Raw genomic sequence first — 23,530 nt, forward strand, 5'->3', positions numbered from 1 at the left:
GCCCTGTCACTCTACATCAGAACTATATTATCGCGATATATTTTCACAGTGAAGTTGGTATATAATTTAGGAGCTAATTACTACAGCTGCTGGAATCCTCATAGAATCCCTACAGTATGGAAACAGGCCATTCGGCCCAACAAGTCCACACTGACCCGCTCCGGAGAGTATCCCATTCAGACCCATTCCCCTACCCTATTACTTTACATTTCCCCTGACTGATGCACCTAACCTACCCATCCCTGAACACTAGGGGCAATTTAGCATGGCCAATTCACCTAACCGGCATACCTTTGGGCTGTATCTGTACTGAAAACACAAAAACAATGTCCTCTCAGCGGACATCCATGAAGAGAGAGCAAGCTAACATTTCAAATCTAGATGACTCTTCAGAGATGACATTAAGTGTGGGGTGGATAGCATGTATGCAGTGGTGCTGGTGCTGGGGGAGAAAGGGTTGCTGACAGTGCAGATTAAGTGATGGGAATGTGAGAATAGTAGGACAATGGTCTAACTGTCGGATAGAAAGGACAGCTGGTCCCGCTGGAGGGAGGGGGAAGGGAGAGAGGACATGGTGACAGCGAATGCGATCAGTAAAGCTAAAAGGAAGGGAAGGAATGGGAATGGGTTCACAATCTCAAAGTGTTTCATTCAGTATCAAGACCAGAGTATGACCTACTGTTTTACTGGGAGAATTAGGGAGTGGAACAAGCCTGTAAATTCAGAAGCACTGAGAGGCTCGTTAGCACAACGGAGGAGTAAATGGTACTGGGATTAATGATACAAACTTGTTAACCAAGTGGATGGGTGTTAACTTTCCACTCGATCAAACGAAGTGTTGATTTCTTTTTGAACATCAGCCAATCGAAATAGTAGTTTTTGAGGGACTTTTAAAAAGATTTAGCCTCAATGTTATTTCTGGGCCGCGGACAAATTTGTGAAAGGCCGTTCTGTTCCTTACAGCGCCAGTGTATTGAGACTCACTGGGGGTCGCACCTGGTGTGAATATGCGAAGCGCCTTTATTTGACCGTTTCTGACACTGTGCTTGGTTTAGGATTAAAGCAAGGAGGGTGTGTGAAGTTTGGATGAATGCTAGTTAAAAAAAAAACTATGAGGATTCATGAGGTGCTAGTTCTTCCTGCAGCTGGCTCCTTGCACTGCAAAGAACATGCAAAGTCTGAGAGTCAACACAGTGCTCTACGTCTGGGGACAGAGAGAGAGAGAAACAGAGACAGAGGCGAGGGAGGGAGGGAGGGGGAGGCAGGCAGAGATAATCTTTCAGGTTGCTACTGTTTGTCTGAACACAACCCTGATTGAATAATTCTGCTTCTAGCTGCTGTTCCGACAGAGCCCTGTCCCCACTGCACTCCCGATGTAACCCCATTCCTTCACATGTTTTCGGATGGCAGTTATTTTTTTTGTGTGGGCTGTCAGTTATTTTTAAAGTGTTTGATCAGCTCTCACTAGCTCTCTCGCCCTGTTTGAATTTAGGACTGTGACACGACCGGGCAAGAGTCTGGCACAGGAGGAAGTGAGGACCGCAGATGCTGGAGATCAGAGCTGAAAATGTGTTGCTGGAAAAGCGCAGCAGGTCAGGCAGCATCCAAGGAGCAGGAGAATCGACGTTTCGGGCATGAGCCCTTCTTCAGGAGTCTGGTACACCTTGTTTGTAACAAAGAAAACAAACCTGCAGGGAACATGATACGGCAGGCAGCTTCAATAGAGACGGGTGCAGAGCCCGAGAAGGGCTTGGCATGATCGAATTATCTCCAAGTAACTGGCACAGCATCTCCACACGCAGGACTGCAGCTGCAGATTGAGACATCTACCTACCTGTTAATTCCGCTCTGAGCAATATTAGTTATTTCCATTTGTTATCTCAATGGGAATAATACAATCTGTATTTCTAGGAATATATCCCATCTCTATTTATTAACAATATGTATTATGGACCAATTTCCCTGAAACTTTTTCTCATACATTTAAATCCAGCCTTGCGTGTCTTACTCCGATCCTGTGCAACAATACATAACATTTGTGTTTGTATATCAACAAGGAGCAGAAATCCAGTCATGAACATGGCTCCCCATTGCCTTTTCGAAGGGGCGTCTGAGGCGTGGGTTCCGAGCGGCCAGCCCGCCGTTCAGCAATAACACGGCCAATGCTCCCTCCCCGTGGATGCTGCCTGACCCGCTGTGATCTCCAGCACTTGTCGTTTTCAGCGAAAACTAATCAATTCGCTGACTGCGGTTAAGCGGCGCTGCTAATGTGCATTGTACACCTCAACCGTATTGTGTTCAACCATTGCCTAGAGGAACATGGTGAATGCCACTGCACTATAGTCGTCGATTTGAAATGTTTTACCCTCAGGCTCATTTTTGACATTACCGCAGTGAATATACAAAGTTAAAAATCACCAGGTTATAGTCCAACAGGTTTATTTGGAAGCACTAGCTTTCGGAGCGCTGCTCCTTCATCAGGTGGTTGTGAAACAGGATCATAAGACACAGAACTTAGAGCAAAAGGATTGTTTAAATTTGTTTAATATATCATTTCAGTTTACACAAACCATTTTGTTATAAATTCTGTGTCTTATGATCCTGCTTCACAACCACCTGATGAAGGAGCAGCGCTCCGAAAGCTAGTGCTTCCAAATAAACCTGTTGGACCATAACCTGGTGTTGGGTGATTTTTAACTTTGTCCATCCCAGTCCAACACCGGCTCCTCCAAACAGTGATTATTAAGACCGCGACAATTCTGACATCTGGAACATGTTATGAATCAAGTTGAATTTGATTGCAAATTCTGGCATTTCCAAGTGGAAATGTTTTGTGATGCATGTTTGCAAATTTTGTTCATAAAATATATTTTATCTGTAACTCTTCCACCCCTTACTTCCCAACTTCGAAATGAGAACCTACAGGATTGGGGATCTTGCAATTACCGAATAGGATTGACTGTTTTAACACATCGTATGGCCAGAGAAAAACAGCTTCCAATCAATCATTTTAATATTTATGAAGGAATAATTTTTCATTTTAAGGAATAGACGAATCTAATCACTAGGGCTTATTAACTCAACTATTTAACTCAAACTGAAGAAAAATTACAACGGGCGGCTCCAGCTGCAGAAATAAAAGCCTTTATTTTGCCGAGAGAATTTACAATGCAGAGATAGACATCTTTTAAACTCTACACACAATCCAGTGCACAGGGCATACCGAACAATGATCAAAACCACTGACTTTAATCTCTCATCTTGAATGTTTTAACCATTGGTAATCTCAATTTTCAGTTCAAACAACAGAAACATTTTTTTTATTTAAAAAAAAAGCTATGCGCTGTTGTAACTTCTGCCCCAACTGACTGGGATCCTGTGGGATAAACTAGTTTAATTATTAAAACATCAAAACAAAAAAAACTGCTGCTTTGTCTATTGCCCAATAATCCCCATTTCTTTCTGTAGTCAGGGTTCCTCCACCAATTCATGTCAATCAACGCCATCAAGTGAGATGTCCTTGTAAATCATCTATATTGTAGCATCCACAATGAATTGATGCTGTCTGTGCATCACTGACTGATGATCTGAGATGTAGCAACTCAAGCTACAGTTTTACCCAGTTCCACCAAAAACAATGTTCTTGAAATTAATGGTAAGTGCATCAACTACTTTGGAAAGTGGTCGGGTAGTAGAAAATATGCAATGCTGATGAATGGAGGAAACTGGACAGAAAGTAATTTAGCTCTACAGAATAAAATCGCTGAGGTTAAAATATACTAATGTTTGCATACAAATAAAATCTAAGATATAGGTTCAAGTATGAAAGGAGTGTGAATAATTCAATAACTGTTTCAAAGGGCTGGCACAGGCACAATGACATGAATTTCCCCTATTTGTACAATTCTATGAGAAACCAAGTAATATGTGGTTAACTCTGGAAATATAGCAAGTTGCATGCGGAACACATTCCAATGTCTTAAGGTAATGTCAAAGGGAGTTTTAGTTGAATGCATCAGGGATGGAATGGTGGAAATTACTGTGAACAGTTGAACGGATGTGTTGCTGAGTTCCATTCTGGGAGAAAGTGAGGTCTGCAGATGCTGGAGATCAGAGCTGAAAATGTGTTGCTGGAAAAGCGTAGCAGTCAGGCAGCATCCAAGGAGCAGGAAAAGGGCTCATGCCCAAAACGTCGATTCTCCTGCTCCTTGGATGCTGCCTGACCTGCTGTGCTTTTCCAGCAACACATTTTCAGTTCTGAGTTCCATTCTGGGCTCAGCTTAGTTATTCATTTGTTCTGGCAGATCAAATGCATCTTAGTGCATAGTCTGTGGAAGGATTGATCCAAACAGCACTTGCTCATAGCTGGCTGTTTTCATGTAAAATCTGTGTGTTATATTTAGCTGATGACATTATTTATTTTATGTCCTTCTCAGCTGGCTCTGCACAAACTGCCTTCCTATACACATAATCATTGTCCCTTTTTATTGTTTGAAAAATTGTGTGCCCTCACAAATTATTTCCCTGAAATATTATAACAGTGACTCGGTGAGGTTTTCCATCAATTAGATTAGATTTTTTTAGATTAGATTAGATTACAGTGTGGAAACAGGCCCTTCAGCCCAACAAGTCCACACCGACCCGCCGAAGCGCAACCCACCCATACCCCTACATTTACCCCTTACCTAACACTACGGGCAATTTAGTATGGCCAATTCACCTGACCTGCACATCTTTGGACTGTGGGAGGAAACCGGAGCACCCAGAGCACAGGGAGAATGTGCAAACTCCACACAGTCAGTTGCCTGAGGCGGGAATTGAACCCGGGTCTCTGGCGCTGTGAGGCAGCAGTGCTAACCACTGTGCCACCGTGCCGCACACAATTCTGCACCATCAAACAAGAACAGCAGAATTGTCAAATGATCATAGGAAAGTGCTGTGCATGATGTGTTTGCTAATGTACTTTGTGCTGTTCAAGGTAAGGATGTTGGGATAGGGGAAGGGTTGGAGAGACAATTGGATATTTTTGTTGTAATTTTCAAATCCAATTTCAGCTTTTGGTTTTAATTTGTGAAGACTACACAATTCCTTTACCGAGCACTGCACTCAGCCAACGGTTGCCTAATATTAGGCTACTGTCATTAACATCAGTTATTGTCATATCATTTGTTATATTTATAACACAAAAGTTCTTATTCAGCAACATTCTTGAGGGGACAAAGTAAAATAAAACTTACTGACAATATTATCATTTTAATTAACCATTTTAAAAGATGCTGTTGCATTGGCATGTTAATTCATGTCGAGCTAAGGTTGGAGAACCAACTTCTTGCTAGTAACTGCTGTGCTGCATGCGTGCTCACTGCACAGTGTGGTTCACTTTCGGCCCTGTTGCTTTCTGAGTTGTGGTGAGGCATAAATAAGTTTGTTGTTTTTCTGTGGGTTTCTTAGTGGGACGGGGGGACAAGCTGTTTTCTTTTCCACATACTGGTGCTTTGTATCTGTTGAAGGGCCACTGGAATCCATAGCTGTATATGCCATCTTGAAATTAGTTGGTTTCTGCATATGCTGGAAGCCAAGAGTACAAAGGATATCAGCAAGACATTGAACTTGACAGTACCAAATCCTTCTGTGCCCCATAAAGAAATAGACTGTACTTGTCCCCAGGCTTTCACTCCCCTCACTATTTACCTGACTGCAAGTTAACTTTCCTGTTAATATTTGTTTGCATGTCCCAAGCACACTGAATTGCATCTTCCATCAACAAGCCAGGGACTGGATTTGGTGAGCTTAACTAGGTGGGCTGAATAACTTCATTGTTCCCAAACATGCTGCTTGTTTTGGTGTTGGTGGACATCAGTTCCACCATCCCCTCATTAAATTTGGGGCCATGCCGTGGAGGTACACTCTTGCAGTGTCACTTCAACAAGATACCGGCAAGAGAAAGGAGAAAGATTCAAAAGGACATTAGGGTCAACTTCTTTACACAGAGTGGTTCGTGAGGGGAATGAGCTGCTAGAGAAAGTGATGGATGTGAACACAGTTACAAAAGATATTTGGTTAAGTTCATGAACAGGAAGGATTTGGAGGAACATGGGCCAAATGTAGGCAGGTAGGACTCGTTTAGTTTGGGAACATGGTTGGTCTGGACTAGTTGTACTGAAGGGTCTGTTTCCATGCTGGATAAGTCTATAGAATCATCACAGAATCCCTACAGTGTGAAAGCAAACAATTCAGCCCATTGAGACCACATCACCACAAAGGCACCCTATCACTGGATGTAAGTTTGCTCGCTGAGCTGAAAGGTTAGCTTCCAGGTCACTCAGCAAACTTACATCCAGAACCTCAACCTGACCTACAAATCTTCTCAAAACTCACTAACCTTATCCCTGAAACCTTGCATTTCCCCTGAATTATCCACCTAAGCTACACTTCCTTGGATAATATGGGGTAATTTCAGCATGGCCAATCCACCTCACCTACACATCTTTGGATTGTGGGAGGAAACTGGAAAGAAACCCATGCAGACACGGGGATAATATACAAACTCCACACAGACAGTCTCCCAAGCAGGAAACAAACCCAGATCCCTGACGCTGTGAGGCAACAGCGCTAACTATTGTGCTACCCTATAACCGAATAGTCGAATAATTAAATGTGCATACATATATGTATAATCTCTCAATAAGTGTGAATTATAAAGAATCAACATCCAATCAACAATTATAAAGACAACATCCAAGATGGAATGTCCAAGGAAAAATGCAGTGAGGACCCTCTCCCGCATTTTTAAAGTATTACAGAGAAGCTAATAGAAAAATTACCTGAACACATCTGTGTTCTCCTCTTTTTCGTCTTCTGCCTACCAGAGAATAAACAGATTTTAAAAACATGATTTTTAAATAAATTCTCTACCAGATTAGTATCAGACAGATCACAAATTGTCCTTCAATGTATAACTGCCTTTGACACAATGATTCATAGCAACAATCCACTTTTATAATCCAATCCAGGAACCATTCAATGAATGTGTATGACATCACTCTGTTTCATTTAATTTAACAGATCCCAGTGCTGGAGCAATCAAAATATTTTAGTTTTTAACCAGATCACTACTGATTGCTGCCACAATTTTCTTTTTGCTGCCAATTATTTCTCATCATTATGAATACAGTCAGAGTAATGTGAGTCTTATTATAATTACTGTAATGATAAGAGTATGAAAAAAAGGAGTAGGAATAGGCCATTCTGCCCCTTAAGCCTGGTTTACTATTCATCGGGTTCATTGGATGATTTACCCATGGTTCAACCCTTTTTCAAGCTAGTTCAGCATACCGTCAACACTGATATTTCAAAAACCTGCCTACCTCCTCTTTAAATGCTTGCAATGATCTAATCTCTACAATTCCCTGAGGTTGGGAATGCAAGCACGTCCTGTCCTCTGAGAGAGGAAATTCTGTTGTATCTGAGTGTTTCCTTATTCTGCAATGATGTCCCCTAGTTTAAGACTCCCCCATTAATGGAAACATCGTTTCGACATTTACCCTGTTGAGACCCTCAGAATCTTGTACGTTTCATTAAAATCACCATCATTTATCGAAACTCTAATAAACAAAGCCCTACGTGCTGAGCTGTTCTTGATAAATCAATCTCTTTATCCGAGGAATCAGCCTGCTAATTCACTTTTGAACAGCCTCCAATGGCTTTATACCTTTTTTTTATAAAAATACAATGGCCAAAACTGCATACAGTACTCCAGATGTGGCCTCACAGACATACTGTACAGTTGTAAGAAACATTTCCTGTTTTTAAACTTCAACCATTTAACAATAAAGGCCAAAATTCTCTGATTTAATTACTTTCTGCAGCTGTATGCTAAATTTTTCAGATTCAAGCACAAGGACATCCAAATCCTTTTGTGCTGCACTTTTATGGAGTCTCTCTCCTTTTGATTCTTCTCACCAAAATTTTATTTCCCTATATTAAACACCATCAGCTATATTTTTCCCCATTCTCTCAACCTCTCTGTATCATTTTGCTATTCCTTATGTCCTCATCATAACAAGCTCTCCCATCTATTTTTGTAACATGCACAAATATCAATATGTTACATTCTGCCCCCTTCCCAACTCACCAATATAGACAGTAAATAATTGAGGCACTACGACTGAATGTTGTGACAATCCAAGAGCTTTGTTTTTCCAACCTGAAAAAGAACTATTAATCCTGACTGACTTCAGTATGTTAACCAATCCTAACCAATGTTATATATTATTCCCAATACCACAAGCTCCCATTTAGTGCAATAACCTTTTATGTGGTACCTAATTTAATGTCATTTGAAAATTTAAATACATCTTAACAGTTCCCCTTTATCAACTCTGCTTATTGTATTCTCAAAGAACACCAGCAAATTTGTCAAACCTGATTTTCCTTTCACATAACCATGTTGATTCTATTTGATTGTGTTAAGCTGTTCTAAATGCCCTGCCATTTCTTCTTTAAGAATGGACTCTGGATCTTTCCAATGACAGACATTAGAAAAACTGACTATAGTTTCTTGCTTTCTGGCTCTTTCCCTTCTTGAATAGGAGCAACTAATTTGCTGGAACTTGCTTGGAATCCAGTAATCTCTGGAATATTTTGATGAATATCTCTGCAGCCACTTTCTTTAAAGGCCTCTGATGCAGGCCATCAGATCCTGGTGCTTCTAGTCCCATTCATTTGTCCCTTGCATTAGAAACTGTTACAAAATCTTTCCACCCATATCTTGCTTATCTGTTATTTCCGGGATTTTTATAATGCCGTCCACTGTGAAGACCAATACAAAATATTGGTTTGAATGGTTGGCAGAATACCTGATTCTTGCTCTGCAAAAGCTTGCCACAATCAAACAGAGTCAACATGGTTTTGTGAAATGGATCTCATTTGATAAATTTGCTAAAGTTCTTTGAGGGGCTGATAAAGGGAGTCTGGTAGATGTACTGTGTTTAAATCTTCTGATGGCATTAGTTTGATCTGTGATTTCCCACTTTGCCATTATCAATTCCTCAATCTTTGCATTTGTTAAGTGTAGAATTTACTGATTTTTGAAGGCCTAACACTTTGAAAAGGTGAGTAAGCATAGATTTATCTGAAGACTTACAAAAAAACTGCAGGATTCCAGGGTGGCAAACCTGGGTATATTACATACCACTTTTTTTCTATCATACCCACCAGTAACAGGACAGAATTAGACTACAGTACTGCAATGTGCTAGCTGTAATGTCAGGATACTTAATGCACCACAAGTAACTATCTATGGCATTGAATCATTCATTCACCCTTGCATTAATTGAAATGCCAAACCAATTATTCCATTTATATGTCAAACTGACAATTGACTAATGGCGTAAAATAATTGTTGTTTATCTATAGAGGAGAATATTAACTTCCTCAGTGTTGTATTGATTGTTCTATTCATAGTACTGGTGTTTCAGCCAAACATAATTCACTTGCACTATCGCTTCAATTCACTGTAATTTGTATTTTAAAAAATTGTGCATTGAAAATTCTACATTTAAACCGATTAGCAAAGTACAATATGCTCACCTCTGCAGAAGTTACAAAGTATTATTGTAATAATCAGAAGCAGCAGGAGGAAAACCCCACTCCCGATAGCGATATAGATCCACCAAGGCAGAACACCTGAGTCTGGCTCTGCAAAAGCTCAAAGTGCAAATACAGAATTCAATGTGATAGCAAAATCGCACCACAGGAAATGTGTGAACAATACAACATTTTGCATACTTAAAACTCATACACTCCAACACTGATACATTGAACAAGAAGGTGATTTAATCTGACAATACCACATCCTGATAAGTAAACATAGTGGTTTTAAATAATACTTACTGGTTAGAAATATATATGTATCATAAAATTGTCAGGATGACAATGGAACAATGGGTAGAGGAGAAATACTTTAATTGACCTTTTCTGTCCCCTACTATTCTAACTGTGTCCTTATTCACTGCAAAAGTCTTCTCTGTGACAAACTTGCATTTCCCCATTTATGGACTGAATAAGCTCATCATTGATGTTGGTCCTTGTCTAGACCTGAACAAGAGGAGCTTCTTTTTGACCTGTCTGCACTCTCTGTCCCTTCAAAGGACTGAAGGCATTGGGGTTAATGTCAACATTTCTCTCACAGAGCTGCACTCAATCTCAGCTTTCACAGCTACTGTAACTGATCAACACCATTTAAATTTGATCAATTTCTACTTTAATTTCTGAATTGTGGTGGCAGGAGTTATCCCAAATGCAGAAATATTGTGACCTTTAAGAGCCATCAAGTTTGTGAGCAGGCATTTAGCAAGCTATTTCTCTGCTAAACAAATATCTCATGCCAAGGCACAGATGTAATAATGCACATTACGTTGCAATCCTGTTGAAGCTGCCTTTTTTTATGACTGGAACTTACAAGTTTGCTTCAATTGCCTTTTTTTGAGAGATACGAAAATAGCTGGACTTTAAAAAATCTTGCTTCAGCATAAGTGAAAAAAAGGGCCTTTGAGAAGGGAATTATTCCAAGGCAAAATAAAGCATTATCTGAATAGCAAAATTCTAAAGAATACAAACACAGCAATAAAGACGGTTTTAAAAAAAACATTTAGATTTGTAACAAAATGAAATTGCAACTCAAAAACTTCAAAACTCATCACAAATGTAATTATTTCTAGTCTCATTAACAATATGCTCAGCCATAAAAACAGCAGCTAAAGTTATCTTGCAAAAATTAGCTGTCTCTTTGAAACTATTTACAATATTAATAGATTACAATTAAAGATTCTTTAAATAATCACAGATTTCAACATAATTATGAACATTGAAGAGATGCCTGGCATATGTTGTCTGATTAGCTAAAAAAATTAGAAAACTTGTAATATTAATAATAATTATAACAGAATCAGCTTTTGGAATTTGCTAACAGATAGCCAGTACAATAGAGAATAGAATTCAAGCAGTCCTTAGAGATAAACAATGTGGGTATGATCAAAAAGTGGACAGCCAGCAACTTTGGAATGCAGCATAGAAAGATCCTAAGGCCAAGCGATTACAATAATTGTTAAACATCATTAAAAAATTAAGAACTTAAGACTGTCCATTGATCAGGTGTTCAGTAACCACATTGATTATTGTAACACAATATATAAAAATATTGCTTTTTACTGTAAAATCAGAGTGCGTCATTGATCTCTTTTCCAATCGGAGCTGAAGATTAAGAAAATGATTATGTTCTCACGCCAAAGCCAGATTCAGGGAAGATGTTTTGGCCATTCCCCTGTACTAGCAAGTTTTTGCTTGAATAAAAGTCCACTATGTGCCTGTATCCTGTCTGCCTCCCAGTTTTTCTCTCTGATTGGGGGAATCTCTCTCCTACAAATCCCAAAATAGAATGCTGCAGCAAAAATTGGGGTTCGTGATGGTCTTCATTTGCTGAAGGAAATGAATTAGTTTGAAAATGAAGATCATCCAAGTGACTTTGAATGAAGTAGCTGGTGGGGAACGTAAGCCCGTGTTAAGATACAAAATATGGGTTCAATTTCACTGGGTCCTTTCCATTGGCTGGAGGAATTTGGTCAAAATGATATTTTGTTTTGGGCAATGCACCTCATTTCTATGCCTTACACGGACTATTCCTCAGAGATGGCAGAATGGGAAATTGGTATTGCTGCAGGTCATAAACCCCTCAAGACATAGAGTCTTAGAGTCGTACAGTATGGAAGCAGAGTCTTTTGTCCAACTTGTCTATACCGACCAGATATCTGAAATTAATCTAGTCCCATTTGCCATTATTTGGCCCATATCCCCCTAAACCCTTCCTATTTATATACCAATCCAGATGCCTTTTAGATGTTGTAATTGTACCAGCCTCCACCACTTCCTCTGGCAGCTCATTCCATACACACAGCACTCTCTGTGTGAAATAGTTGCCCCTTAGGTCTCTTTTATATCTTTCCTGTCTCACCCTAAATCTATGCCCTCTCGTTCTGGATTCTCTCACTCCAGGGCAAAGACCTTGTCTATTTACCCTATCCATGCCCCTCATGATTTTATAAACCTCTATATGGTCACCCCTCAGCCTCTGACGCTCCAGGGAAAACAGCCCCAGTCTATTCAGCCTCTTCCTATAACTCTAACTCTCCAACCCTGGCAACATCCTTGTAAATCATTTCTGCATCCTTTCAAATTTCACAACATCCTTCCTATACCAGGGAGACCAGAATTGCATGCAGTTTTCCAAAAGTGGCCTATGAACCTGCATTCCAAGGTCTCTTTGATTAGCAACACTCCCCAGGACCTTACCTGGGTAAGGTATGCAGCACTTGACATTTAGCTAAATTAAGCTCCATCTGCCACTCCTCAGCCCATTGGCCCATCTGATCAAGATCCTGTTGTACTCTGAGGTGGCCTTCTTTGCTGTCTACTACACCTCCAATTTTGGTGTCATCTGCAAACCTATTAACCATACCTCCTATGTCATATCAAAATTATTTGTATAATTGACAAAAAGAAGTGGATACTTATGGCATATTATTAGTCACAGGCCTCCAGTTTGAAAAGCAGCCCTCCACCACCACCCTCTGTCTTCAACTTTCGAGCCACTTCTCTAGCCAAACTTCTCTTCTTGTATTCCATGTGATCTAACCTTGCTAACCAGTCTTCCGTGGGGAACCTTGTTGAATGCCTTACTGAAGTCCATATAGATCACATCCACCACTCTGCCCTCATCAATCCTCTTTGTTACTTCTTCAAAAAACTCAGTCACATTCATAAGACATGATTTCCCATGCACAAGGGCATGCTGACTTACCCTAATCAGTCCTTGCCTTTCCAAAAACATGGAAATCCTGTCTCTCAGGTTTCCCTCCAACAAATTGCCCACCATTGATGTCAGGCTCACCGGTCTATAGTTCCCTGGCTTTTCCTTACCACCTTTTTAAAATAGTGGCACCAAATTACCCAATCTCCAGTCTTCTGGTACCTCACCTGTGGCTACCAATGAAACAAATATCTTAGCAAGGGGCTCAGCAATCACTTCTCTAGCTTCCCACAGAGTCCGAGGGTACACTTGATCGGGTCTTGGGGATTTATCCACTTTTATGCTTTTTAAAATGTCCAGCACCACCTTCTTTGTAATATGGACATTTTTCAAGATGTCGCAATTTGTTTCCCATGTTCTCTCTCTTCCATACCCTTCTCCACAGCAAATACTGGTGCAAAATACTCATTTAGTGTCTCCCTTATCTCTTGTGGTCCCACACCCAGGTGGTCTTGCTGATCTTTAAGAGGGCCTATTCTCTCCCAAGTTACTTTTTTTTCCTTAATGTATTTGTAGAATCCCTTTGGATTCTCCTTAATCCTATTTGCCGAAGCTCTCTCATGTGCCCTTTTTGCCCTCCTAATGTCCCTCTTAAATATACTCCTGCTGTCTTTCTATTCTTCTCAGGATTCACTTGATCTCTGCTATCTATACCTGACACATGCTTCCTTCTTATTCTTGAGCAAAACCTCAATTTCCCTCCTCATCCACGTTCCCTACACCTAACAGCCTTGCCTTCCATGCCAACAGAAATATACTGTCTCTGCACTCTCACTCTCTCATTTTTGATGGCTTCCTATTTTCCAGCCATCCCTTTACCTGCGAATGTCTATCCTTAATCAACTTCTGAAAGTTCTCACCTAAAACAGTCAAAATTAGCCCTCCTCCAATTTAGAAGGTTATCATTTAGATCTGGTTGATCCTTTTCCATCACTATTTTAAAACTAATAGAATTATAAGACCATAGAAACATAAATTAGGCCATTTGGCCCATTGTACCTGTTCCACCATCCAATCATGGCTGACAGGTTTTCAACCCCATTTTCCCCCTTTGAATCAAGAACCTATCTATCTCTGTTTTAAATATACTCAATGACCTGGCCCCAAAAACCTTCTGTGGCAATGAATTCCATAGATTCACCACTCTGGTTAATGAAGTTTCTCCCTATCTCCGTTCTAAATGATATTCCCTTTTCTCTCAGGCTGTGTTCTCGGGTCCTCGTCTCTCCTGCCAATAGATACATCTTCCCAACATCCATTATGTCCAGTCTATTTAGTATTCTTTAAGTCTCGATCAGGTCCCTCTCTCAATCTTCTAAACTGCATCAAGTATAGTCCCAGAGTCCTCAAATGTTCCTCATATTCCTCAGCCTTTCATTGCTGAGATCACTCTCGTGAACCTCCTCGGGTCCTGCTCCAGGGCCAATGCATCTTTCCTGAGATGTGCGCCCAAAATTCCTCACAGTATTCTAAATGTGTTCTGACCAGAGCCTTGTAGAGCCGAAGAAATACATCCCTGTTTTTATATTCCAGTCCTCTCAAGGTAAAATGACAACATTGTATTTACCTTTCTAATTACTGATTCAACCTATACATTTACCTTAAGAGAATCCTGGACTGGGACTTCCAAATCCCTTTGTGCTCCAGAATTTTTGAATTTTTTCCCCACATAGAAAATATTCCATGCCTCTATTCTTCCTCACAAAGTGCATGACCTCACACTTTCCCACACTGTACTCCATCTGCCATTTCTTAGCTCACTCTCCTTACTTGTCCAAATCCGTCTGCGGCCTTCCCCTCTCCTCAATACTACCTGCCCCTCCTTGTATCATCGGCAAACTTACCCAGAATGTTCTCAGTCCCTTCATCTAGATGTTAATGTATAAAGTGAAAGATTGTGCTCCCAACGCTGACCCTTGCAGGACATCACTAGTCATTGGCTTCTATCCTGAGAAGGACCCTTTTATCCCCGATTTCTGCCTTCTGCCACACAGCCAATCTTCTATCCAAGCCTTTAACACCATGGGCCCTTATCTTGCTCAGCAGCCTCTGTGCAGCACTTTATCAAAGGCCTCCCTGAAGTCCAAATAGAAAACATCCATTTGGCCCCCATTGACACCTCAGTCACCTGCCCTGCCCTATTTCCCAAGAGTAGGTCAAGTTTTGCACCTTCTCCAGTAGGTACATCCACATATTAAATCAGAAAATGTTCTTGTACATATGTAACAAATTCCTCTCCATCTAATCCCTTAACACAATGGCAGTCCCAGTCTATGTTTGGAAAGTTAAATCCCCTACCATAACCAACCCATTATTCTTACAGATAACTGAGATCTCCTTACAAATTTGTTTCTCAACTTCCAACTGACTATTGGGGAGGGGACGGATGCGTTTATAGTACAATTCCAATAATCATCCTTTTCTTATTTCTCAAGTTCCATTAACTGCTCCTACTCAAACATGGAAAGGCCACTGATAGGGGGAATGAAGAAATTAGATAGCCCTGGAGGAGGCTTTCCCTTTGAGGGGGTAATTAGTCTGGTTGTGTCTTTGTAAGCCCTGTATATCATTTCTCAATCTTCAATGGCATTCCCTTTAGAAAGCTGTTAGCAGGCAGTGCCTTTCTGACTGAGGTGTGTCCGTGTGCAGTACGGTCAGTTTATAAAGACCCACATTCGGGTCCCACTAGTTTCAGAAAGCACATTGACCAAAGCACCTGAGACACGAGGACATACAAGGGTAAGGGGCCAAGTGCTGGGCACATGGGATGAGAGTAGTCAGACTGGCACCAAAGCCCACGAACAATGTGTAGGACAGCGCCGTACCTTCAGCACCGGAGATGTAGGTGTACCGGACTTCCACTTGCTTCCCACTGAACGACAGCCGGCAGCTGTAAAGCGTCCCATTGCGAACCGGCCGCGTCTCCTCCAGGTAACTGGAAGCCTCGAACCCTTGGCCCGGCCTCGGCTCGACCTGGCTGCGGATCCCGCTCAGCACCTCGCTGCCGTTCACAAACCAACGGACACTCAGCTGGTCCGAGTGAAAGGCCCCAGAGAGACAGGCGAGCCTGAGGAAGATCCCGGACCCTCTCCCGAACAGGGTGGCGTCAATCTGCGGAGAATTCGGGGAAGCTTGGGGAGAGACGGCACCAAGTCAATACCATTGGGGGGAGCGGGTTCAATTCCAACCTCCCCTCTTTTATTATTGCTACGTTCACTTGAATCCTCCCCTTTGGGATTCAGTTGAAGCCACATTCTCTCAACACGAGTTTAAACCTGACCTTTCGTTTTTCCTTTCTGTGCAATCGGAGCAATACTTTGGCACGTTTGCAGATCGGGGAAAGGTTAGCAATGTGAGTGGATGGTTTTACCAAGAGATATCGATACGCCAAGGATGTGGGTCAAACTGGGGAGCACTTTTCAGTCGAGGCTAATGTGAGACTTTGGAATTGGGAGGGACAGAACGGAGCCTGTTCTAACTGCTGGGGGGGGGGGGTGGGATTTGTGGGGAAAGGGGAGGGGGTGAACATCAATCATTAAAATGCCATAAAACGGATACAGACTCGTGCAATTCTGGCTACAGTGTGTGGAGTGTGAGAACACAATTTGATCCAAGCCACGTGTCCGCTTTAAGAAGCCTTGGTGTCGTCTCTGGAAGCGGTCCTGGGCCAGGGAGGGATTGCTCTGGGAACGGATGCAACTTGCATTTGCTCCGGGTCTCCTCCCACAGCCTAAAGATGTGCAGGTTAAGTGGATTGGCCAGGCTACATTGCCCCAGGGATGTGCAGGCTGTGGGCAATGCCGAGGAGATAGGGTGGGGTGGGTTCAGTGTGGGATGCTCTTCGGAGGGTCGGGGTGGGCTCGAAGGGCCGAATGGTCTGTTTCCATATTGTAGGAAATCTATTTTATTCTATTCTAAAGTCTACCCCCAAGGGCAAAGTCAGAAAAAGTGGTGATAGAAAATGCAGCTGTATTCGCTACAGCTCAGGAGGCGGCGTGACTGAAGTTTAGGAGATTATAGACCGAATATAGGGAGACTATTTCTGCTCCTGGAGAGTGTAGGGCGGGTTAACGGTGCAATAACTAAAACCAGACCTTGCAGGAATGAAGCGAACAAATGTTTCTACATAGGAACTTTGGAATCTTTTTCCATAAATAACCGATATTAAAACGATTGTAACTGTTGAGAGTTCAGTTCATAAATAATAATTGGCATTAAATCAACAATAACCAAATTTGCTAAAAGAGATATGAGGGACAGGTCAGGTTATTTAGTTCGGTCCCGCCCGACTTTTTATTCCTGATGAAGGGCTTTTGCCCGAAACGTCGATTTTGCCTGTCCTCGGATGCTGCCTGAACTGCTGTGCTCTTCCAGCACCACTAATCCAGAACCTGGTTTCCAGCATCTGCAGTCATTGTTTTTTACCCTGATGAGCAGAACAGGCTCCTTGAGGTGATATTGCTGCCTTTGTGAAGGGAAGAGAGAGTGATATTGAATTCGGAATGTCTCTGAGGAGACATGGGGTCATACAGACGGACGCCCTGCTGAAGTACCCAGCTGTTGCAGCCAGCGGGGTTCACTGTATATGGGGCTTGCTGTGTTCACTTGCCCTGTTCTTTCAGCCTGGCTGCGGAGGGAACCGGCCTGCCTGTCTCTGAGCCTGAACAAGGGTCACTGAACTCGAGGCCTGACACTGTTTTCCCACCCTCCACAGAGTTAAAAATCACACAACACCCGGTTACTTAAATTATCTCGAGAATGTAACTTGAGAGCACTTTTACATATTAATGAACCGAAATCTACAACCCATTCTAAAAGATGGAAGAATTAACAGCAATCTAGGTTTGCTCAGTAGATTTCAGTAGCATGACACTGTAATCTTTTGCTATAAATTCCGTGTCTTATTCTCCATAACCTGATGAAGGAGCAGCGCTCTGAAAGCTAGTGCTTCCAAATAAACCCGTTGGACTATAACCTGGTGTTGTGTGATTTTTAACTTTATCCACCCCAGTCCCACAGTGGCGCCTCCACATTACCTCTCCCCACACACACACTCTCTGCCGAGTGTCTGCAGCACTTTCTGATTCGGGTTGGGTTCGGATCTCCACAAGCCTTGCTTCTGTCTGACACTGCTGCTGAGTTATTCCCGTTTGTCCAATTTGATTTTTATGCAAACGAGCGACTCTCGAATGAACGATTTCATCACTGCCTGACAGCCCCGGGATCCCCCGGTTCAGGGCAGTCGAGAGGGCGATGGCACGGGAAGATCCCAGCGGAAGAATTCCCCGCACAGTTTCATGGTGGGTCCCAGTTCCCATTCCGGTCGCTCAATGACACACGCTGAGTGAAAGTGGTTTGGGACTGCTGTCAGGCTGGTGCTCCTGTAGCCCCAACCTCCTCCCTAAGCCTCCCCACTGCTCCAGGCCTGGCCTGTGCCTCTCTGGGTCTGCGCCTTATCACTGCATCACCCCTCAGTAAGTCCCTCGCCGGCCCCCTACAAGACCCTGTGGCCAGCTCATTCACACACCGCATCTCTCCTTGTCTCCATCTCTCTCTCTCCTGCTCACTCCCCACTCCTGGGGAAGAGCCCTCAGCCACCTCTCAGTATGTGCTAGGGGTAGGCGCCACACAAACGCCTTTGGTACAGAAGAAATTCCGAAGGCACTGATCTCTCCCAATGATGTCGCAGCCGGGAATGTTCAGTTTTGTGGGAGCGCCTCATTTCATAAAGAAAGTCGGGGTCGGTCAATCACCAACCTCGCCCCCCACCCCCTTCCCCACTTTAACAATAAATAGCCCCGCTGCCTGGTCAAAGTTCCGCGCTTGGTGGTTGTCCGGAGTCCCGAAGTGTAGAGGTCTCTGAGCTCAGGGCAACAGGCGGCTGCTGACCAGAGAAAGTGAGGACTGCAGATGTTGGAGATCAGAGTCGAGAGTGTGGTGCTGGAAAAGCACAGCAGGTCAGGCAGCATCTGAGGAGCAGGATTGCTGATGAAGGGCTTTTAGCCGAAATGTCGATTCTCCTGCTCCTCGGCTGCTGCCTGACCTGCTGTGGTTTTCCAGCACCATACTCCAGCCACCTCTCAGGACCATCCGCACTCAGAGCAGAGTGTCCTAAACCTGTCGGGGAGGGGGGGGGGGGGGGGGTCAGCACAGAACACAACCCTGGGCCAGTGTCCCGTGGAAAAGCCGGCCCCTTCCTGGGATCTTTCCGTGCAATGAGACTGTCATCCTGACATTGCCTCCGATTCCATTGTCACTAAACTCTATGGAAGATCAGGAGCTGAGCTCCTGGAAGGGATAAGGGGGGGGCGGGGGGGATATAGGGCGGCGGGGGGAGGGGGTGGGGAGAGCAGTGTAGGATAAAGGGAGGAGATATAGGCATAAGTGAATGGAATATCGGGATAAAAGGAAGGCAATATAGGAATACTGTACAGGGACGGAATATAGGGTAAGGGAACGGAATATAGGGTCAGGGAATGGAATATAGGGATAATGGGATGGAATGTAGGGATAAAGAGAGGGAATAAATCTCCAGCGTTACATGCAAGTGACACAAAAGAGATAATGTTATAAAGTCGCCAAGCGTTTGTGGGATTATTGAAATGGGTTCACTTATTACAGCCTTCAATTATTGTTCACTCCTAGATAGATAAAAGCGACTAAATTAAGCCGTTAATTAACGGAGTTTGATTTTATATTCATGTTAACATATATTAATTTTAATACAGACGCCCCAGTGTGTAAATTTCAGTCTAAAGTTTATTTTTAATGTTTAATCGTTCGCGGGTCTATTCCTCTCTGTCCTGACTACACCCAGTGTAATACTGCAGCGAAGCCAAGGCACCCGCTACAGCTCAGGGGGAATCCACTCATGTTCCACAGGATTTCAATCCCGGCTTCATCCGCCTTTCAGTGAAAGCTGGGAGGGATTATAGGGAAAGTCTGGAGCTGACTGGGATATTCCGCCGGGTACAGGAACACACAGTGAGATCCCATTTACTGCAGGGCCCACCCCGGGGTTAATCTGCGGCGGAGAAAGGGATGAGGATTGAATGGGCGCCGAGCCGCCATCAGACGGTTATCCAAAACGACTCTCCAGCCCCGGGATGTTTAATCCCTGCTCAAATATTCCCATAAAATCCAGGTTTACTGCAAAAGACACGGCTCATTTAAAAAATAGCCTGTGAGAAGGAGAAAAAAATCCACACCAACATTCAATATCATCAGCTCTGATCTCACCCCAGCCTCGACCCCACTCACCTCCCTCTAACACGTTATTCGTTTAAAAATCTGTCTCCTCATTACATTTAAGTTAAAAATCACACAACACCAGGTTATAGTCCAACGGGTTTATTTGGAAGCACACTAGCTTTCAAACCTGTTGGACTATAACCTGGTGTAGTGTGATTTTTAACTTTGTCCACCCCAGTCCAACACCAGCTCCTCCACATCAGGAAGGAGAGGGTTAAAATCACAGGTTTATTTGGATTATAACTTGGTGTGGTGTATTTTTTAACTCTCTCCTTCTCGATTACCTACGAGGGGAAACATTCTCTCGACATCGACATTGTCATTCGCCTTGAGCATCTTAGAGACCTGAATTAGATCTCCTCTCATTCTCCTAAACTCCAGACAGTATCATCTCAAACTGCTCAATCTCTCCCCATAAGACAAACCCCATATCTCTGGGACCAATTCAGGGAACTACCTCGGAACTGCCTTAAATCTACACCCCTCTTTAAGGAGACCAAAACTGTACGCAGTAGTCCGGGTGTGGTCTCACTAAAGGAGAAAGTGAGGTCTGCAGATGCTGGAGATCAGAGATGGAAATGTGTTGCTGGAAAAGCGCAGCAGGTCTGACCTGGTGGTCTCACTAAAGCCTTGTACAGAATCAGCAAACTTTATGCCGTATTGCTTGGTCATTAAATGTCCACAATTTCAATTGCTCATTTATATTCTGTTTTTTTTTGTAAAGAGTTTCCCAGTTTGACGCTGCCATGGAGTGTGGAAAAACTGATTAATTAAAGATCTCATAACACCAGGTTATAATCCTACAGGTTTGTTTGGGAACACTAGCGTTCAGAGCAGCGCTCCGAAAGCTAGTGCTTTCAAATAAACCTGTTGGACTATACCCAAGTGCTGTGTGATTTTTTAACTTTGCCTACCCCAGTCCAACACCGGCTCATCATTACTTAAACACCTTGTAATCACACAGCCCCTACCCCACCCCATCCTCCGGCCAATAGCCCGGGTGTGAAATGATGGCAGAGTTGAGTGGGTCCCAGTTCCCTGGAGCTGGAGGTCAGGAAGGTGATTAGCAATGTTTTAGGAGTATTGTCCTGATTGAGACCCTCTCTGGAACCTCCCTAAGATTTGAACGTTTCCCTGGGCGGAATGGCCCCCACTGTGTTGAGTTGGGGGGGGGGGGCGTGAGGATGTAGAATGTGACTCACTTACCGGTGACCAGGAGCCGTGAGCCGCTGCCTTGCCCCGCTTTGCCCTGGCTGCTAACGCGGCAGTAATAGAGCCCGGAATCAGACACATCCACATGCAGAATGTGAAAGGCGGCGCTGGCTTTATTCCGGATTTCGAAGTGATACCTGAAATCGCTGCTTCTCTGGAGAAAGCCCCGCTCCCCGTCCCTCCACCAGTTCACCTGGACCTTGGAAACATCCCGAGCGAACGGGAAACTGCAGTAGAAAGTTGCGTTGGAACCGACTGTCTCGTTCAGGATTTCCGGATACTGACGCACGCTGAACTTGGAATTCCCAGAGACTGGAGAGAGAGAGAGAGAGAGAGGGGAAAAAAAAATCTTTCAGACAGAAACACTCAACATAGCCGGCCCGGGCCAGACAGAGGAGGAACAGTTACTCAAGAGCTGGCAAAATATTTATAAGGCGCCTTTTACTCTCCCCCCCCCCCCCCCCCATAGCCGCGGGATGTCCTGAAAATCTTGGAGAGAGTTTGGAAGAACAGGAGGAATTCTCTCAAGCGAGGAGCAGGGAAGAGGCTTCCTCACCTGCACAGAGAGCGGTCAGGATGACAGCGAGCCCACAGGAAACGGGCAGTCGGCTGCCCATGTTCCAAACCGGGGCCAGGCTGTTTCCCAAAAGGGATCTTACCGCCCCCCTCCCCGACCCCCTTCCCCGGCTTCTAACTGAGGTTTCCAGGTCCTCTTCCCAGGATCACCTTCCCACCCTCCACATAACGCACACAGCTGAGAAACTGTCAGATCTCCCGGAAAGATAGGCGCAGAAATGTTACCAGAGGATCAGTCACCCCGCCCCCAGTACTCAGAAACCTCCCCCCTCCCCACCTCTGTATAACTCAGAGCGAAACCACCGCTTTCCACAGCCCAGAGCTTCTGATCGCCCGCCTTGCCCACCAGTTAGCGCTTAGGCCTCTCCCTCTTCCCTCAGCGCCCAGCCAGCCCCTGTCTCTCAGCACTGACTCTCTCTCCGTCAGGCCCCTCCTCCAGCTGCCTGAGCTTCTCCCACAAACTCTTCCCTCCCTCTGGCACCTCCCCCCCCCCCCACCCCCTTTCTTTCACTGGGCGATGTCTAGTTCCTCCGCCAGGGTAATTCACGCTGTCCCCCTCCCCTTGACCCCTCCCCCCCCCCCCCCTCTCACTGTAGCTATCAAAAAGTGAAACTGGTCAGAGGTAAGCAGTCTGGTCCACTTTAGACGAGCAGCGCAGTGTTTCTTCACCAGTTCCAGCACTGAACATGGCTATAGAGGGCCCTTTACAGGGCTATAGAGTCCCATTCCCCCCGCCTCCAATCATTGCTGCAGACTTTAACACTCAATGAATTGTTCTTTATTTCTTTCTGTCTTCCCTCCGCTTCCCCCAACCTTCCAGTCCATTCTCTCCTATCCCATTTTCCTCTGTGCCGATTGATGTTGAATGTAATATTACATTCAATATACTGTTTTTCCCTCTTTCAGGCTCTGAGCTGTTTATCTGAGTTGTTGCCCTTTCCCACGGATGCTAGGTGCCCCTGTGGAGGGCACTATACCACCTAGCCGTTTGCCTGATTGCAACTTGCTGTGTAAAACCCCAAAGTAAGTCTCTGGACAGGTGTGACACAAAGGCTTCGTTATCATCAGAAACCTGTATATTTAATTCATCTCTTTTCTTCGCTGAGAAATAAAAGGAAATCACAGTCAACAATTAGTTAATTTCACAACTTCATCACCAATAGAGAATATATGGCCGACTGCCTGCCCCTCTTCCGCGCATATGTCAGAGCCTGGGTATCCCTGGAGAAGGAGCACACAGTGTCCACCAATACCCTGGAGCTGTTCAGGGAGAAGTGGGCACCGCACAGAGTGGAGTGTATTATTTCCCCCTCCAACTCAATTTTGATTTGATCCCTGCCCTCCCCCTCACTGTTTGATCACGCAGCTTTGCCCTCTGAGAAGGGCACTGCTTGTCACTGGCCACTCAGGAGTTTCCTTTCTTCCTGGTGGTGGGAACTGAATAAAGATTTATACACCTGTTGTCTCTCACTGTGTCTCACACCTGCACATGCACAACATGGGTGCTGGGCAAAATATAAGCACGACCACAATTAGGTGGTAGTGTGGGGGTAAAATGAAGAAAAAATTTGAAAAAAATATACTGAATGAAAGGCTGGAAATATATCACCATTTAACCTGCCAGAG

The 23,530-nt window shown here is 43.9% G+C and overlaps 1 protein-coding gene across 1 annotated transcript; it reads right to left on the reverse strand.

Annotated features, from left to right (window-relative positions):
* Positions 1-3,128: 3,128 nt before the first annotated feature.
* LOC122558520 (tyrosine-protein phosphatase non-receptor type substrate 1-like) lies at positions 3,129-22,034 on the reverse strand. Its single transcript, XM_043707199.2, has 6 exons — positions 21,885-22,034; positions 21,323-21,640; positions 15,691-15,996; positions 9,592-9,708; positions 6,825-6,862; positions 3,129-5,568 (listed from the first exon to the last, which is right to left on the reverse strand). Exons 1-6 carry the CDS (start codon positions 21,943-21,945, stop codon positions 5,377-5,379), a joined length of 1,032 nt encoding a protein of 343 aa, XP_043563134.2. The 5' UTR covers positions 21,946-22,034; the 3' UTR covers positions 3,129-5,376.
* Positions 22,035-23,530: the final 1,496 nt, after the last annotated feature.

Source organism: Chiloscyllium plagiosum, unplaced genomic scaffold (genome assembly GCF_037043375.1).
Source record: "Chiloscyllium plagiosum isolate Xiang-an unplaced genomic scaffold, Cpla_swu_hap1 HiC_scaffold_17, whole genome shotgun sequence".
Taxonomy (NCBI): Eukaryota; Metazoa; Chordata; class Chondrichthyes; order Orectolobiformes; family Hemiscylliidae; genus Chiloscyllium; species Chiloscyllium plagiosum.